This window comes from Pezoporus occidentalis, unplaced genomic scaffold, assembly GCF_034315485.1.
Source record: "Pezoporus occidentalis ecotype Australia unplaced genomic scaffold, CSIRO_AGI_Poc_V1 ctg460, whole genome shotgun sequence".
NCBI lineage: Eukaryota > Metazoa > Chordata > Aves > Psittaciformes > Psittacidae > Pezoporus > Pezoporus occidentalis.
In genome coordinates this window covers 13,442-32,270 of record NW_026915792.1, presented here as the reverse complement: position 1 = coordinate 32,270, position 18,829 = coordinate 13,442, and the positions used below count along the sequence as shown (strand labels likewise).

General features: G+C 58.0%; 1 protein-coding gene across 1 annotated transcript; it reads left to right on the top strand.

Moving 5' to 3' along the window:
* Nucleotides 1-275: 275 nt before the first annotated feature.
* ILVBL (ilvB acetolactate synthase like) lies at nucleotides 276-17,327 on the top strand. Its single transcript, XM_062635984.1, has 15 exons — nucleotides 276-466; nucleotides 570-771; nucleotides 1,573-1,700; nucleotides 2,986-3,124; nucleotides 4,097-4,208; nucleotides 4,288-4,387; nucleotides 5,829-5,926; nucleotides 8,056-8,192; nucleotides 9,399-9,533; nucleotides 9,614-9,728; nucleotides 11,202-11,371; nucleotides 12,808-12,878; nucleotides 13,006-13,077; nucleotides 15,405-15,510; nucleotides 17,099-17,327. Exons 1-15 carry the CDS (start codon nucleotides 278-280, stop codon nucleotides 17,275-17,277), a joined length of 1,953 nt encoding a protein of 650 aa, XP_062491968.1. The 5' UTR covers nucleotides 276-277; the 3' UTR covers nucleotides 17,278-17,327.
* The last annotated feature ends 1,502 nt before the right edge of the window (nucleotides 17,328-18,829 follow it).

Genomic DNA, 18,829 nt, shown 5'->3' with positions numbered 1-18,829 from the left:
GACAGGGATGAGGATGAGGATGGGGACAGAGATGGGGATGAGCACGGGGACAGGGATGGGAATGAACATGGGGACAGGGATGGGGATGAGCACGGGGACAGGGATAGGGATAAGGATGGGGACAGGGATGGGGATGGGGATGGGGATGGGGATGCGCACGGGGATGGGGATGAGGATGGGGACAGGGATGGGGATGGGGATAGGGATAAGGATGGGGACAGGGATGGGGATGGGGACAGGGATGGGGATGAGCACGGGAACAGGGATGGGGATGAGGATGGCGCCAGTGACCCCCATCTCCGGCCTTTGCCTTTGCCTTTTTCTCCCTCCCAACCCCATTTCCCAGCTCCCAGCATTCCCCATGGATCTCATCAGCATCGCCTGCGCCGCTCTCCTGGCACTGCCCGTGGTGGCCCTCGTGGCACTGGCGCATCGCCTGGGGCTCCTCTACCAGCTCTTCCATCAGGTAGCACAAAACGGGCTGAGAACGGGGTGCTTTGGCCCCATCCCACCTCTTGGAGCTGGTGGCAACCTCCGGGTGTGCTCCCGGTGACCACGGCACCGTGCAGGTGGACCCCCAAAGCCCTCGGCACGGTGGGGAGCTGGTGGCGGAGGTGCTGAAGGCGCACGGGGTCCGCTTCATCTTCACCCTGGCCGGCGGCCACATCTCCCCTGTCCTGGTGGCCAGCGAGAAGGTGGGGATCCGAGTGGTGGACACCAGGCACGAGGCCACCGCGGTCTTTGCCGCTGATGCCGTCTCCAGGATCTCCGGTGAGGATGTGGAGGGGTTCGGGGTGATCCCATCCATGGTCAGCATCTCCTGCCCCCATGGATATGGATGCGTTTGGGGTGATCCCATCCATGGTCAGCATCTCCTGCCCCAATGGATGGATGCGTTTGGGGTGATCCCATCCATGGTCAGCATCTCCTGCCCCAATGGATGGAGGGGTTCGGGGTGGTCCCATCTGTGGTCAGCATCTCCTGCCCCAATGGATGGAGGAGTTCAGGGTGATCCCATCCATGGTCAACATCTCCTGCCCCAATGGATGGAGGGGTTCGGGGTGGTCCCATCTGTGGTCAGCATCTCCTGCCCCAGTGGATGGAGGGGTTTGAGGTGATCCCATCCATGGTCAGCATATCCTGCCCCCATGGATATGGATGCGTTTGGGGTGACCCCATCCATGGTCAACATCTCCTGCCCCAATGGATGGATGGGTTTGGAGTGCCCCCATCCATGGTCAGCATCTCCTTCCCCAGTGGATGAAGGGGTTTGGAGTGACCCCATCCATGGTCAGCATCTCCTTCCCCAATGGATGAAGGGGTTTGGAGTGACCCCATCCATGGTCAGCGTCTCCTGCCCCAATGGATATGGATGGGTTTGGGGTGACCCCATCCATGGTCAGCATCTCCTGCCCCAATGGATATGGATGCGTTTGGGGTGACCCCATCCATGGTCAGCATCTCCTGCCCCAATGGATATGGATGCGTTTGGGGTGATCCCATCCGTGGTCAGCATCTCCTGCCCCAGTGGATGTGGAGGGGTTCTGATGGTCCCCATTGGCCTCCCCTTAGGTCGCATCGGCGTCGCCGTGGTCACCGCTGGTCCCGGTGTCACCAACACGGTGACGGCCGTCAAGAACGCCCAGATGGCCGAGTCCCCATTGCTGCTCATCGGGGGCGCGGCCGCCTCCCTGCAGAAGGTGGGACCCCAAAACCAACCCATTTTGTGGGGTTCTTCACCCATTCTTGGGGGTTTCTTCACCCAACTTGGGGCATTCACCCATTTTGGGGCGTTCTTCACCCGATTTGGGGAGGTTTTCACCCATTTTGGGGGGTTCTTCTGTTTTTTTTGGGTTCTTCTGTTTTTGGGGGGTTCTTCTGTTTTTTGGGGGATTCTTCACCCAATTTGGGGCATTCACCCATTTTGGGGGGCTCTTCGCCCATTTTGGGTGGCTCTTTACCCATATTTGGGTGTTCTTCACCCATTTTTGGAGGTTCTTCACCCTTTTGGGGGATTCTTCACCCATTTTGGGGGATTCTTCACTATTTTTTTGGTTCTTCACCCATTTTTGGGGGTTCAGCCAATTTTGGGAGGTTATCACCCATTTTGGGGGGTTCTTCATTTTTGGGGGGTTCTTCACTTTTCGGGGGTTCTTCACCCCTTTTGGGGCATTCTTCACCCATTTTGGGGGGTTCACCCGTTTTTGGGTGTTCTTCACCCATTTTGGAGGTTCTGCACCCATTTTTGGAGGTTCGCCCATTTTTTGAGTTCTTCACCCATTTGGGGGGATTCTTCACTATTTTTTTGGTTCTTCACCCATTTGGAGGGTTCTTCACCCATTTGGGGGGATTTTCCACCCATTTTTGGGGGTTCTTCACCCATTTTGGGGTTCTTCACCTGGTTTTTGTTTTCTTAACTTTTTTGGGGGGGTTTCACCCAATTTTGGGGTGTTCTTCACTCATTTTTTAGGTTCTTCACCTATTTTGGGGTGTTCTTCACCCATTTGTTTTTTTTTTACCTGGTTTTGGGGGTTTCTTCTCCCATTTTGGGGGTTCATCCATTTTGGGGGTTCTTCGCCAATTTTGGGTCTTCTTCTCCCATTCTTGGGGTTCTTCACCCATTTTGGGGGTTCTTGACCCCTTTTGGGGATTCACCCATTTTGGGCATTCTTCACCCATTTGGGGGTTTCTTCACCCATTTTGGGGGTTCTTGACCCCTTTTGGGGATTCACCCATTTTGGGCATTCTTCACCCATTTGGGGGGTTTCTTCACCCATTTTTGGCCATTCTTCACCCATTTTGGGTCTTCTTCACCCATTCTTGGGGTTCTTCACCCATTTTGAGCATTCTTCACCCATCTGGGGGGTTTCTTCACCCATTTTGGGCATCCTTCACCCATTTTGGCGGTTTCTTCACCCATTTTGGGGGTTTCTTCACCCATTTTGGAGGTTTCTTCACCCATTTTGGGGGTCCTCCCCTCCCCAGGGCCGCGGAGCTCTGCAGGACATTGACCAGCTCTCGCTCTTCAGGACCCTCTGCAAAGCGACCGTCTCGGTGCGAACGGTGCGGGGCATCGTCCCAACACTCCGCAAAGCCATCGCCGCCGCGCAGTCGGGGACCCCAGGTAAGGAATTGGGGTGGTGGCCCCCCAAAACCCCATCCAGGTTCAGGGTGATGGGGTTCATCCCCACCATGGGTCATCCAGTGTGGGTTTTGGGGTGATATGGATGGAATCAGTGGGGTATAACCCCCAAAGTTGTTTTGGGGTGACATTGGGGTCTTCTCCGTTGCCATCACCGGTAGCGCCGTCAAGGACCACCAGTAAGGAGTTAGGTTGGTGGTACCCCAAAACCAGCCCCAAGTTTGTGGTGGTGGGTTTTATCCTTACCATGGGTCATCCAATGTGGGTTTTGGGGTGATATTGATGGAATCAGTGGTGTTTAAGCCCTCAAAGTGGTTTTGGGGTGACATTGGGGTCTTCTCCATTGCCATCTCCACCATGCAGTCAAGGACCGCCAGTAAGGAGTTGGGGTGGTGGCACACCAAAACCCCATCCAGGTTCAGGGTGATGGGGTTCATCCCCACCATGGGTCATCCAGTGTGGGTTTTGGGGTGATATGGATGGAATCAGTGGTGTTTAAGCCCTCAAAGTGGTTTTGGGGTGACATTGGGATCTTCTCCATTGCCATCTCCACCATGCAGTCAAGGACCGCCAATAAGGAGTTGGGGTGGTGGCACCCCAAAACCCCATCCAGGTTCAGGGTGATGGGGTTCATCCTCACCATGGGTCATCCAATGTGGGTTTTGGGGTGATATTGATGGAATTAGTGGTGTTTAAGCCCTCAAAGTGGTTTTGGGGTGACATTGGGATCTTCTCCATTGCCATCTCCACCATGCAGTCAAGGACCGCCAATAAGGAGTTGGGGTGGTGGCAGCCCAAAACTGTATCCAGGTTCAGGGTGATGGGGTTCATCCCCACTGTGGGTCATCCTGTGTGGGTTTTGGGGTGATATGGATGGAATCAGTGGGGTTTTAAGCCCACAAAATGGTTTTGGGGTGACATTGGGGTCTTCTCCATTGCACCCCAATCCCCTAGGACCCGTCTTTGTGGAGCTCCCCATCGATGTCCTGTACCCCTTCCATGTGGTGCAGAAGGAGATCACTGGCACCAAGGGCGCCCGGGGGCTGCGGGGGAAGGTGGTTCAATGGTGAGCAGCACCCCCAAATGGGACCCAGCACCCCCAAATGGGACCCAGCACCCCCAAACGGGACCCATCCCATCCATAGGTACCTCCAAAACTACATCCGGAACCTCTTTGTGGGTGCTTGGGACCCCCAGGATGTGTCCCCGTTGCCAGTGAAGGTGCCGTTGGCCACTGAGGATGAGGTGGGATATGGGGGGGATACAGCATGGATGGGGGCTTTGGGGGTCTGGGGATGGGGGGATTGTAGGGGGATGAGGTGGGATGGGTTTGGGATTGGGTAGGGTGGGTTTGGGATTGGATGGGGTGGGTTTGGGATTGGGTAGGGTGGGTTTGGAAGCCCTGGGATGGGTTTGGGATTGGATGGGGTGGGTTTGGGATTGGATGGGGTGGGTTTGGAAGCACTGGGATGGGTTTGGGATTGGATGGGGTGGGTTTGGAAGTACTGGGGTGGGTTTGGGATTGGATGGGGCGGGTTTGGGATTGGATGGGGCGGGTTTGGGATTGGATGGGGTGGGTTTGGAAGCACTGGGATGGGTTTGGGATTGGATGGGGTGGGTTTGGAAGCACTGGGATGGGTTTGGGATTGGATGGGGTGGGTTTGGGATTGGATGGGGTGGGTTTGGAAGCACTGGGATGGGTTTGGGATTGGATGGGGTGGGTTTGGGATTGGATGGGGTGGGTTTGGAAGCACTGGGATGGGTTTGGGATTGGATGGGGTGGGTTTGGGATTGGATGGGGTGGGTTTGGGATTGGATGGGGTGGGTTTGGAAGCACTGGGATGAGTTTGGGATTGGATGGGGTGGGTTTGGGATTGGATGGCGTGGGTTTGGAAGCACTGGGGTGGGTTTGGGATTGGATGGGGTTGGTTTGGAAGCACTGGGATGGGTTTGGGATTGGATGGGGTGGGTTTGGGATTGGATGGGGTGGGTTTGGAAGCACTGGGATGGGTTTGGGATTGGATGGGGTGGGTTTGGGATTGAGCAGAAATGGGTTTTGGGGTTAAATCAGCTGAGTTTGGGATAGGATGAACCAGGTTTGGGGCCAAATGAAGCTGGGTGGAGGTGGCTTTGGATCTGATGGAGGTGATTCTGGGTCGGAGGGTTTTGGGTCCAAAGGAGGTGATTTGGGTCTGAAGGAGCTGATTTTGGGTCTGAAGGTGATTTTGGTTCTGAATTGATTTTGGGTGTGAAGGAGGTGATTTTGGGTGTAAATGAGGTGATTTTGGGTGTAAAGGAGGTGATTTTGGGTGTGAAGGAGGTGATTTTGGGTGTGAAGGAGGTGATTTTGGGTGTAAATGAGGTTATTTTGTGTGTGATGGAGCTGATTTTGGGTGTGAAGGAGGTGATTTTGGGTGTGAAGGAGGTGATTTTGGGTGTGAAGGAGGTGATTTTGGGTGTAAAGGTGATTTTGGGTGTAAAGGAGGTGATTTTGGTGTAAAGGAGGTGATTTTGGGTATAAAGGTGATTTTGGGTGTAAACGAGGTGATTTTAGGTGTGAAGGAGGTGATTTTGGGTGTAAAGGAGGTGATTTTGGGTTTAAATGAGGTGATTTTGGGTGCACTGGAGGTGATTTTGGGTGTGAAGGAGGTGATTTTGGGTGTAAATGAGGTGATTTTGGGTCCAGGTCCAGCGCTGCGCGGAGCTGCTGAGCAGGGCCACCAAGCCCCTGGTGCTGGTGGGCAGCCAGGCCCTGCTGCCCCCGACCCCGGCCGAGGAGCTGCGGTGAGGCCAGGATGGGGCTGGGGGGAGGAACCAATTTGGGGACAATTGAGGTGGTTTTGGGTACGAATCAGCCAGTTTTGGGGTCCAATGAACTGGTTTGGGGATGGAGGAACTGGTTTGGGGATGGAGGAACTGGTTTGGGGATGGAGGAACTGGTTTGGGGATAGAGTAATGGGTTTGGGGATGCAGGAACCGGTTTGGGGAGGAGGAACCAGTTTGGGGACAATTGAGATGGTTTTGGGGACAGGTCAGACAATTTGGGGACCAATGAACTGGTTTGGGGATGGAGGAACGAGTTTGGGGACAATTGAGATGGTTTTGGGGACAAATCAGCCAATTTGGGGTCCAAAGAACTGGTTTGGGGATGGAGGAACTGGTTTGGGGACAATTGAGATGGTTTTGGGGACAAATGAACTGGTTTGGGGATGGAGGAGCCAATTTGGGGACCAATTTTGAGTGAACGGTTTGGGGATGGAGGAACGAGTTTGGGGACAATTGAGATGGTTTTGGGGACAAATCAGCCAATTTTGGGTCCAGTGAACTGGTTTGGGGATGGAGGAACCAGTTTGGGGACAATCGAGCTGGATTTGGGGACAAATCAGCCAATTTTGGGTCCAGTGAACTGATTTGGGGATGGAGGAATGGGTTTGGGGATGGAGGAACCGGTTTGGGGACCGTTGAGATGGTTTTGGGGACAGATCAGCCAATTTGGGGTCCAATGAACCGGTTTGGGGATGGAGGAACTGGTTTGGGGATGGAGGAACCAGTTTGGGGACAATTGAGCTGGTTTTGGGGACAGATCAACCAATATTGGGTCCAATGAACTGGTTTGGGGATGGAGGAGCCAGTCTGGGGACAGTTCAGATGGTTTTGGGGACAGATCAGTCAATTTTGGGTCCAGTGAACTGGTTTGGGGATGGAGGAACCGGTTTGGGGATGGAGGAACCGGTTTGGGGACCGTTGAGATGGTTTTGGGGACAGATCAGCCAATTTGGGGTCTAATGAACCAATTTGGGGACAATTGAGGTGGTTTTGGGGTCAGATCAGCCACTTTTGGGTCCAATGAACTGGTTTGGGGATGGAGGGACCAGTTTGGGGATGGAGGAACCGGTTTGGGGACAATTGAGCTGGTTTTGGTGACAAATCAGCCAATTTGGGGTCCAAAGAACTGTTTTGGGGATGGAAGAACCTTTTTGGGGATGGAGGAACCAGTTTGGGGACAATTGAGGTGGTTTGGGGGATGAATCAGCCGATTTGGGGACCAATGAACTGGTTTGAGGATGGAGGAACCAGTCTGGGGACAATTGAGGTGGTTTGGGGGATGAATCAGCCGATCTGGGGACCAATGAACTGGTTTGAGGATGGAGGAACCAGTCTGGGGACAATTGAGATGGTTTTGGGGACAAATCAGCTAATTTGGGGTCCAATTAACTGGTTTGGGGATGGAGGAACCGTTTTGGGGATGGAGGAACCAGTTTGGGGACAATTGAGCTGGTTTTGGGGACAGATCAACCAATATTGGGTCCAATGAACTGGTTTGGGGATGGAGGAGCCAGTCTGGGGACAGTTCAGATGGTTTTGGGGACAGATCAGCCAATATTGGGTCCAATGAACTGGTTTGGGGATGGAGGGACTGGTTTGGGGACAGTTGAGCTGTTTTGGGGGCCAAATCAGCCAATTTGGGGTCCAGTGAACCGGTTTGGGGATGGAGGAACCGGTTTGGGGATGGAGGAACCAATTTGGGGATGGTTTGGGAACAGTGGAGCTGGATTTGGGGACACATCAGCCAATTTAGGGTCTGGTGAGATGATTCGGGGATGGAGGAGCTGATTTGGGGATGGAGGAACCAGTTTGGGGCCAATTGAGCTGGATTTGGGGCTGGACCATCAGTTTGGGGACAGCAGAGCCACGTTTGGGTCTGCCTGAGCCCATTTTGGGCTCAAATGCACCGATTTTGGGGCCGAACTGAACCGCTCGTGGGGTGCCCTGAGCCAACCACATTTTGGGGTGAAAGCACCCAATTTGGGGCCACAACCATCGCAGTTTTGGGGCTGAAACCACGGAATTGAGGTGGTTTTGGTGCTCACTGACCCCATGTGTGTCCTGTCCGTCCCCCGTCCCCCCCCCAGTGCAGCGCTGGAGGCTCTGGGGGTCCCCTGTTACTTGGGGGGCGCAGCGAGGGGGCTCCTGCCCCCCAACAGCCCCATCCTCCTGCGGCAGAGCCGGCGCGAGGCCCTGCGGGAGGCAGACCTGGTGCTGCTGGCAGGTACCGGGATGGGGCTGGGATGGGGTCGGGAAGGGGCTGGGATGGAGCTGGGATGGGGTCGGGATGGGGCTGGGATGGGGTCGGGATGGGATCAGGATGGGGTCGGGATGGGGCTGGGATGGGGTTGGGATAGGATTGGGTTGGGGCTGGGATGGGGTTGGGATAGGATTGGGTTGGGGTTGGGATGGGACTGGGATGGGGTCGGGATGGGATCAGGTTGGGGTCGGGATGGGGCCGGGATAGGGTCGGGATGGGGCTGGGGTGGGATCGGGATGGGGCTGGGATGGGGTCAGGAAGGGGCTGGGATGGGGTTGGGATGGGGTGAGGATGGGATTGGGATGGGGGTGGGCTGGGGTCAGGATGGGGCTAAGATAGGGTTGGGATGGGGTGAGGATGGGATTGGGATGGGATTGGGATGGGGCTGGGATGGGGTCAGGATGTGGCTGAGATAAGGTTGGTTTGGGGTCAGGATAGCGTCGGAATGTGGCTGGGATAGGATAGAGATGGGGTTGGGATGGGATCAGGATAGGATTGGGATGGGGCTGGGAGGGGGTCGGGATGGGGCTGGGATGGGATTGGGATGGTGCTGGGATGAGGTCGGGATAGGGCTGGGATGGGGTTGGGATTGGGTCAGGATGGGATTGGGATGGGTTCAGGATAGGGCTGGGGTGGGGCTGGCATGGGGTCGGGATGGGGCTGGGATGGGGCAGGGGTGGGGCCAGGATGGGGCTGGGATCGGGTTGGGGTTGGGATGGGGCTGGGATGGGGTCGGGATGCAGCTGGGATGGGGTCAGGATGTGGGTTGGGATGCAGCTGGGATGGAGTCGGGATGCGGCTGGGATTGGGTCAGGATGCGGCTGGGATTGGGTCAGGATGCGGCTGGGATGGGGTCGGGATGCAGCTGGGATTGGGTCAGGATGCGGCTGGGATGGGGTCGGGATGCGGCTGGGATGGGGTCAGGATGCGGCTGGGATTGGGTCAGGATGCGGCTGGGATTGGGTCAGGATGTGGCTGGGATGGGGTCAGGATGCGGCTGGGATTGGGTCAGCGTGGCATTGGGATGGGGCTGGAATGCATCCGGGATGAGGTTGGGATGGGGCCCAATTCCATATGGAAATCTGCGCTTCCTTTGGTTGAATTCCCAAGGGAAGGGGGCTCACGTGTTGTGTCCCCATCCCAACATCCCCCCCCATGTACATCCCTAAGGCGCCGTGTGCGACTTCCGCCTCTCCTATGGGCGCCTCTTCGGCCGCGGCGCCGCCATCGTGGCCGTGAACCGGGATCGGGAGCAGCTCCTCCGGAATTCCGACGTCTTCTGGAAAGCCCGGCTGGCCGTGCAAGGTGGGAGCATGCCGGGCCCGAGGTGGGTGCTGTGGGGCAGGCGCTATGGGGCGCTATGGGGTGATGGGTGCTCTCCATAGGGGATGCCGCGTCCTTCGTGGTGCGGCTGGCGCGGAGCCTCCCGGGATACGGCTGCTCCGGGGAATGGCTGCAGCGGCTGCGGGAGAGGGAGCGGGGCAAGGAGCAGGAGAACCGGTGAGAGGGGGTGGGATGGGGATGGGGTGGGGATGGGGATGGGGTGGGATGGGGATGAGGTGGGGATGGGGTGGGGTGGGGATGGGAATGGGGTGGGAATGGGGATGGGGATGGGGTGGGGATGGGGTGGGGTGGGGATGGGGTGGAATGGGAATGGGGATGGGGTGGGAATGGGGTTTGGGATAGGGATGGGGACAAGGATGTGAACAGGGATGGATGGGGAGGAGGATGGGGATGGGAATGGGATGGGGATGGGGATGGGATGGGGATGGGGATGGGAATGGGGATGAGGTGGGGATGGGGTGGGGTGGGGATGGGAATGGGGTGGGGATGGGGATGGGGATGGGGTGGGGATGGGGTGGGGTGGGGATGGGGTGGAATGGGAATGGGGATGGGGTGGGAATGGGGTTTGGGATAGGGATGGGGACAAGGATGTGAACAGGGATGGATGGGGAGGAGGATGGGGATGGGAATGGGATGGGGATGGGGATGAGGATGTGGACAGGGATGGGGATGGGAATGGGATGGGGATGAGGATTTGGACGGGGATGGGGATGAGGATTTGGATAGGGATAAGAATGGGGACAAGGATGGGGGTGGGGATAAGGATAGGGATGGGAATGGGGTTGGGGATAGGGATGGGGACAACTGCTTCATCCCCATCCCTTGTGCATCCCAATCGATTCCCAACTGCTCCATCCCCATCCCCGGCTCATCCCAACCCATTCGCAACTGCTCCATCCCCATTGCATCCCAACCCATTCCCAACTGCTCCATCCCCCTCCCCGGCTCATCCCAACCCGTTCCCAACTGCTCCATCCCCATCCCCGGCTCATCCCAACCCATTCCCAACTGCTCCATCCCCATCCCCGGCTCATCCCAACCCATTCCCAACTGCTCCATCCCCATCCCCGGCTCATCCCAACCCATTCCCAACTGCTCCATCCCCGGTGTATCCCAACCCATTCACAACTGCTCCATCCCCATCCCCGGCTCATCCCAACCCATTCCCAACTGCTCCATCCCCATCCCCGGCTCATCCCAACCCATTCCCAACTGCTCCATCCCCATCCCCGGCTCATCCCAACCCATTCCCAACTGCTCCATCCCCAGTGCATCCCAACCCATTCCCAACTGCTCCATCCCCATCCCCGGCGCATCCCAACCCATTCCCAACTGCCCATCCCCAGTGCATCCCAACCCATTCCCAACTGCTCCCCATCCCCATGTGTCCTCCTTGTGCTCATCCCACCCATTCCCAACTGCTCCATCCCCATCCCTTGTACATCCCAACCCATTCCCAACTGCTCCATCCCCGGTGTATCCCAACCCATTCCCAACTGCTCCATCCCCAGTGCATCCCAACCCATTCCCAACTGCTCCATCCCCATCCCCGGCTCATCCCAACCCATTCCCAACTGCTCCATCCCCATCCCCGGCTCATCCCATCGCCTCTTCCTGCCTCGGGATCAGGGAGAAGGCTGCGATCCCGACGGAGCAGCACCTGAACCCCCTGGAGCTGCTGCAGGTCCTGGATGAGCTCCTGCCTCCCGAGAGCCTTCTGGTGGCCGATGGGGGGGACTTCGTGGGTACCGCAGCCTACATCGTGCGGCCCAGGCGGCCCCTGGCCTGGCTGGATCCCGGTGAGGAGCCCTCGGGATCATGGGATCATGGGGGTGGGAAGGAGCTCCAAGCTTCCAGCAGGGCCACTTGGATGCTCCAAGCCCCATCCAGCCTGGGATGCTGCATCCAAACCTTCTCCGTGCAGCCCGTCCCAGTGCTTCCCATGGACCCCATCACCCCTTGTCCCATCCCTCCGTGTCCTCCTTGTGTTGAGGACACCAGAGCTGGGTGCAGCACCCAAGTGGGGTCTCGCCAAGCAGATCAATGGGGCAGGATCCCCTCCTTGGACCTGCACCCACTCTATGGTTGCCTGGGTCCTGTTGAGCGTCTCCTCACCCAACACCCCCAAGTCCTTCTCAGGCTCCTCCATCCAGTCCATGCTTCCCTTGGGATCATCCCAACCCCTGGGCAAGGACCTTGCCCTTGGCCCCATTGATCTCCATGAGGTTCCCACCTCTCCAGGGCCCTCTGGATCCCATCCCTCCCCTCCAGCTCGGTGCCACCACAACTGTGCCCATGTCCCCAAGAGCGATGCTGAGCCCCTTCTCCACTTGGCCATGGAGCCATTGACCACAATCCAGTCACCATTGGGGACACAGCCAAGGGGACAGGACCATGGGGACACCACCATGGGTGACATGAACAAGGGGACACCACCATGGGTGACACAACCAAGGGGACGTGACCATGGGTGACATGAACAAGGGGACACAACCATGGGTGACACAACCAAGGGGACGTGACAATGGGTGACACAACCAAGGGGACAGGACCATGGGTGACATGAACAAGGGGACACCACCATGGGTGACACGACCAAGGGGACGTGACCATGGGTGACATGAACAAGGGGACACCACCATGGGTGACACAACCAAGGGGACGTGACAATGGGTGACACAACCAAGGGGACAGGACCATGGGTGACATGAACAAGGGGACACCACCGTGGGTGACGTGGCCATGGGTGACATGACCAAGGTGACGTGGCCAATGGGACATGACCATGGGTTACATGACCATGGGTGCCATCACCATGGGTGCCACCCCCATGGATGCCACCCCCATGGATTCCAACCCCATGGATGCCACCCCCATGTGTGATACAACCAAGGGGACACCCCCATGGGTGCCATCTCCATGGGTGCCAGCCCCATGTGTGACAGTACCAAGGGGACACCCCCATGGGTGCCACCCCCCTGGGTGCCACCCCCATGTGTGACACAACCAAGGGGACACCCCCATGGATGCCATCACCATGGATGCCATCCCCATGGATGCCAACCCCATGGATGCCATCACCATGGATGCCAACCCCCCATGGATGCCAACCCCATGGGTGCCACCCCCATGTGTGACACAACCAAGGGGACACCCCCATGGGTGCCACCCCCATGGGTGCCATCCCCATGGATGCCAACCCCATGGGTGCCCCCCCCCCGTGCTGTCCCCACAGGCCCCTTTGGAACGTTGGGTGTCGGAGGCGGCTTCGCGCTCGGGGCCAAGCTCTGCCGGCCCGAGGCCGAGGTACCGGGACCGGGACCGGGACCGGGGGGTGCGGGGGCGCCCCGCTGCTGCCCCCGTGTGGCCTCACGGTGCCATGACCGGTGTCGTGTGTGTGTGTGTGTGTGTGTGCTCCCCCCCTGCCCCACAGGTCTGGGTCCTCTATGGGGATGGGTCCCTGGGCTACAGCCTCATGGAGTTCGACACCTTCGTGAGGCACAAGGTGGTGCGGTGGGGAATGGGGGGGGATGGAAGGGAAATGGGGAATGGGGGGGGAATGGGAGGGGAATGAGGGGGAATGGGAGGGGATGGAGGGGAATGAGGGGGAATGGGGTGGGAATGGAGGGGGAATGGGAGGGAATGGGAGGGGAATGGAGGGGAAATGGGGGGGAATGGGAGGGGAATGGGTGGGAGTGGGGTGGGAATGGGAGGGAATGGGATGGGAATGGGGGGGGATGGAGGGGGAATGGGGAGGGAATGGGATGGGATGAGGGGGAATGGGGGGAATGGGTGAGAATGGAGGAGAATGGAAGGGGATGGGGGGGAGTGGAAGGGATGGGGGAGAATGGGTGGGAATGGGAGGGAATGGGATGGGAATGAGGGGGAATGGGGGAAATCGGGGGGAATGGGAGGGGAATGAGAGGGAATGGAAGGAGTGGGTGGGAATGGGAGGGAATGGGATGGGAATGAGGGGGAATGGGATGGAATGAGGGGGAATGGGGGGGGAATGAGGGGAAATGGGGGGGGAATGGGTGAGAATGGAGAAGAATGGAAGGGGATGAGGGGGAATGGGGTGGGAATGGGAGGGAATGGGATGGGAATGAGGGGGAATGGGATGGAATGAGGGGGAATGGGATGGGAATGAGGGGGAATGGGGGAAATGGGGGGGGAATGGGAGGGGAATGAGGGGGAATGGAAGGGAGTGGGGTGGGAATGAGGGGGAATGGGGGGAATGGAAGGAATGGGGGGGAATGAGGGGGAAACGGGGGGGAATGGGGGGGAATGGAAGGGGATGGGGGGAATGGGAGGGGAATGGGGTGGGAATGGAGGAGAATGGAAGGGGATTGAGGGGAATGGGGGAGAATGGAAGGGGATGGAGGGGAATGAGGGGGAATGGGAGGGGAATGGGGGGGAATGGAAGGGGAATAGGGTGGGAATGGGAGTGGAATGGGAGGGAGTGGGGTGGGAATGGAGGGGAATGGAAGGAATGGGGGGAATGGAAGGGAGTGGGGTGGGAATGGGGGAGAATGGAAGGGGATGGATGGGAATGAGGGGGAATGGGGGGGAATGGAAGGAATGGGGGGGGAATGAGGGGGAAATGGAAGGGGATGGATGGGAATGGGGGGAATCGGGGATGGGGAGGAATGGGAGGGAATGGGGGGGACAGGGAGGGATGGGGGTGAATGAAAGGGAATGCAAAGGAATGGGGGGGAACGGGGGGCGGAATGGAGGAGAATGGGGAGGAATGGAGGGGAATGGGAGGGAATGGGGGGAAGGAGGGGAATGGGGGTAATGGGGGATTCTAGAGAGGAACAGGGCAAATGGAGGGGAATGGGGATAATGGGAGGGAATGGGGTTCATTGGGCATAAATGGGGGTTAATAGGGATCAGTGGGGTTAATGAGGTTCCATGGGGGTTAATGGGGTTGAGTGGGGGTTATTGGGGTTCAGTGGGTGTCAGTGAGGGGTAAAATGGGGTTTAGTGGGTGTTAATGGGGTTCCGTGGGTGTCAGTGGAGTCAGTGGGTGTCAGTGGGGGGTAGTGGAGTTCCATGGGTGTCAGTGGGGTTCAGTGGGGGTAATGGGGTTCCGTGGGTGTCAATGGGGTTCAGTGGGTGTCAGTGGGGGGTAATGGGGTTCCATGAGTGTCAATGGGGTTCAGTGGGTGTCAGTGGGGGGTAATGGGGTTCCATGGGTGTCAATGGGGGTTAATGGGGTTGAGTGGGGGTTATTGGGGTTCAGTGGGTGTCAGTGGGGGGTTATTGGGGTTCAGTGGGTGTCAGTGGGGGGTAATGGGGTTCAGTGGGTGTAAGTGGGGGATAATGGGGTTCAGTGGGTGTAAGTGGGGGGTAAAATGGGGTTCAATGGGTGTTAATGGGGTTCAGTGGGTTTAAGTGGGGGTTAATGGGGTTCAGTGGGTGTAAGTGGGGGGTAAAATGGGGTTCAGTGGGTGTTAATGGGGTTCCGTGGGTGTCAGTGGGGTTCAGTGGGGTTCAGTGCGTGTCAATGGGGGGTAATGGGGTTCCATGGGTGTCAATGGGGGGTAATGGGGTTCCATGGGTGTCAATGGGAGGTAATGGGGTTCCATGGGTGTCAATGGGTGTCAGTGGGGGGTAATGGGGTTCCATGGGTGTCAGTGGGGGGTAATGGGGTTCCATGGGTGTCAATGGGGTTCCATGGGTGTCAGTGGGGGGTAATGGGGTTCCATGGGTGTCAATGGGGGGTAATGGGGTTCCATGGGTATCAGTGGGTGTCAATGGGGGGTAATGGGGTTCCATGGGTGTCAATGGGTGTCAATGGGGTTCCATGGGTGTCCATGGGTGTCCTGGCAGGTCCCGGTCATCGCGCTGGTTGGGAACGACGCGTGCTGGAGCCAGATCGCGCGGGAGCAAGTGGCTCTGCTGGGCAGCGGCGTCGCCTGCGGCCTCCACTACCTGGGTGGGTGCCAACGGGGTCCCCATGGGGTGCCTTGGGTGTCCCCATGGGGTGCATTGGGTGTGTCTGGTGTCCCCAGGTCCCCATGGATGGAACGAGCGCCATGCTGGAGCCAGATCGCGCGGGAGCAAGTGGCTCTGCTGGGCAGCGGCGTCGCCTGCGGCCTCCATGGGTGGGTGCCATGAGGTCCCTGGTGCCTCCATGGGTGTCCCCATGGGGTGCATTGGGTGTGTCTGGTGTCCCCAGGTCCCCATGGATGGATGAGCCCATTCCTGGTGTCCCCATGGATGGATGAGCCCATTCCTGGTGTCCCCATGGGTTGGATGAGGTCATTCCTGGTGCCTCCATGGGTTGGCTCAGCCCATTCCTGGTGTCCCCATGGGTTGGATGAGCCCATACCTGGTGTCCCCATGGATGGATGAGCCCATACCTGTGTCCCCATGGATGGATGAGCCCATTCCTGGTGTCCCCATGGGTTGGATGAGCCCATTCCTGGTGTCCCCATGGATGGATGAGCCCATTCCTGGTGTCCCCATGGGTTGGATGAGCCCATTCCTGGTGTCCCCATGGGTTGGATGAGGTCATTCCTGGTGTCCCCATGGGTTGGCTCAGCCCATTCCTGGTGTCCCCATGGATGGATGAGCCCATTCCTGGTGTCCCCATGGGTTGGATGAGCCCATTCCTGGTGTCCCCATGGGTTGGATGAGCCCATTCCTGGTGTCCCCATGGGATGGATGAGCCCATACCTGGTGTCCCCATGGGTTGGATGAGGTCATTCCTGGTGCCTCCATGGGTTCGCTCAGCCCATTCCTGGTGCCCCCATGGGTTGGATGAGCCCATTCCTGGTGCCCCCATGGGTTGGATGAGCCCATACCTGGTGTCCCCATGGATGGATGAGCCCATTCCTGGTGTCCCCATGGATGGATGAGCCCGTTCCTGGTGCCTCCGTGGGCTGGCTCAGCCCATTCCTGGTGTCCCCATGGGTTGGATGAGCCCGTTCCTGGTGCCTCCATGGGTTGGCTCAGCCCATTCCTGGTGTCCCCATGGATGGATGAGCCCATTCCTGGTTTCCCATGGATGAATGAGCCCATTCCTGGTGTCCCCATGGGTTGGATGAGCCCATTCCTGGTGTCCCCATGGATGAATGAGCCCATTCCTGGTGTCCCCATGGGTTGGCTCAGCCCATTCCTGGTGTCCCCATGGATTAATGAGCCCATTCCTGGTGTCCCCATGGATGGGTTGGATGAGCCCATTCCTGGTGTCCCCATGGGTCGGATGAGCCCATTCCTGGTGTCCCCATGGGTCGGATGAGCCCATTCCTGGTGTCCCCATGGGTCGGATGAGCCCATTCCTGGTGTCCCCATGGGTCGGATGAGCCCATTCCTGGTGTCCCCATGGGTTGGATGAGCCCATTCCTGGTGTCCCCATGGATGGATGAGCCCATTCCTGGTGTCCCCATGGGTTGGATGAGCCCATTCCTGGTGTCCCCATGGGTTGGATGAGCCCATTCCTGGTGTCCCCATGGGTTGGCTCAGCCCATTCCTGGTGCCTCCATGGCTCCATGGCGGTGCCGGTGCCCCTGTCCCTGCAGGATACCACCTGGTGGCCGAGGCTCTGGGTGCCAAAGGCTTCGTGGTTGGGCGCCAGGACCGGGAGCGCTTGGGCAGCGTCATCCGCGCCGCGCAGGATTCGTGCCGCCGCGGCCACCCCGTCCTGCTCAACGCCCTCATCGGCCGCACCGGCTTCCGCGACGGCGCCATCTCCGTGTAGGCACCGGGGCCGGCCATGGCCGCAAAGGGGCCGCAAAGGGCCTCCCAAGTGGCCCCGAAATGGCCCTAAAGTGACCCAGAGTGGCTCCCAATTGGCCCCAAACTGGCCCTAAAGTGTCACCAAAGAGGATCTAAAGTGTCACCAAAATGGTCCCAAAGTGTCACCAAAGAGGATCTAAAGTGGCCATAAAATGGTCCCAAATTGGCCCCAAAATAGCCCTAAAGTGTCACCAAAGAGGATCTAAAGTGGCCATAAAATGGTCCCAAATTGGCCCCAAAATAGCCCTAAAGTGTCACCAAAGAGGATCTAAAGAGTCCCCAAAATGGTCCCAAAGTGTCACCAAAATGGCCCTAAAGTGACCCAAAGTGGCTCCAAATTGGCCCCAAAATTGTCCTAAAGTGTCCCCAAAATGGCCCTAAAGTGACCCAAAGTGGCTCCAAATTGGCCCCAAAGCGTCACCAAAGTGGCCCCAAAATAGCCCCATATGACTCTAAAATAGCCCCAAAGTGGTGCTAAAGTGGCCCCCCAATGGCCTGAAAATGGCCTAAAAGTGGTCCCAAAGTTTCCCCAAAATGGCCCTAAAGTGGCCCCCCCAAATGGCCTGAAAATAGCCCTAAAATGACCCAAAGTGGCTCCAAATTGGCCCCAAAGCGTCACCAAAGTGGCCCCAAAATAGCCCCTAAATGACTCTAAAATAGCCCCAAAGTGGTGCTAAAGTGGCCCCAAAATAGCCCCTAAATGACTCTAAAATAGCCCCAACGTGGTGCTAAAGTGGCCCCCAAATGGCCTGAAAATGGCCCGAAAATGGCCCTAAAGTGACCCAAAGTGGCTCCAAATTGGCCCCCAAATGGCTACAGAATGGCCCCAAAGTGCTGCTAAAGTGACCTCAAAGTGGTCCCCGAATGGCCTGAAAATGGCCCCAAAGTGGCCCCATGGGATGGGTTTGGGTGACGCTGAGGCCAGCCTCATCCTTGCCCCCCCCCATCCCCACAGTGTCCCCATGGGGTGGGTTTGGGGACAGCCATATCCCCGTCATCATTTGGGTGCCAACGCCTCGGGGACACCCAAAGTGACACTTTGGGCACTGTGCCCCCCCCTTATCGATGTCCCCCCCTTATCGATGTCCCCCCCATATCAATGTCACCCCCATATCAGTGTCCCCCCCATATAACCCCCCCTTTAGATGCCACCGTACACAGAGCCCGGTGGCAAGTGCAGCTTGTGTCATTTATTGCTGGTGACAGTGACAAGGCAGTGGCAGGATAAGGGGGGGTCAGGCCACCCTTGGTGGGGGGGGGGACAACACACAGGGGACACCTTTGTGGGTGTCCCCCCACCCCACCCCAGGCACTAACCCTGGTGGCTTCACATTGAGCTGGTTCCTTTAAGGCTAATACTGAGCAAGGCTTTGGGGGGGGGGGGTGTGTATTTTGGGGTCCCCCCCATAATACTGGTAATGGGGTGGAAGGGATGGGGGAGAGGATTTTGGGGTCCCCCCCGTAACACTGTCAATGGGTCTATTTTGGGGGTGCAAAGAGGCTGTGGTGATGGT

Excerpts from the sequence above, each read along its gene's own strand:
- ILVBL (XM_062635984.1), top strand. The coding sequence starts at position 278 with ATGGCGCCAGTGACCCCCATCTCCGGCCTTTGCCTTTGCCTTTTTCTC. Across the intron at positions 4,209-4,287 it reads CGGGGGAAGGTGGTTCAATG|GTACCTCCAAAACTACATCC; the intron begins GTGAGCAGCACC and ends TCCCATCCATAG. Across the intron at positions 9,534-9,613 it reads AGCCCGGCTGGCCGTGCAAG|GGGATGCCGCGTCCTTCGTG; the intron begins GTGGGAGCATGC and ends TGCTCTCCATAG.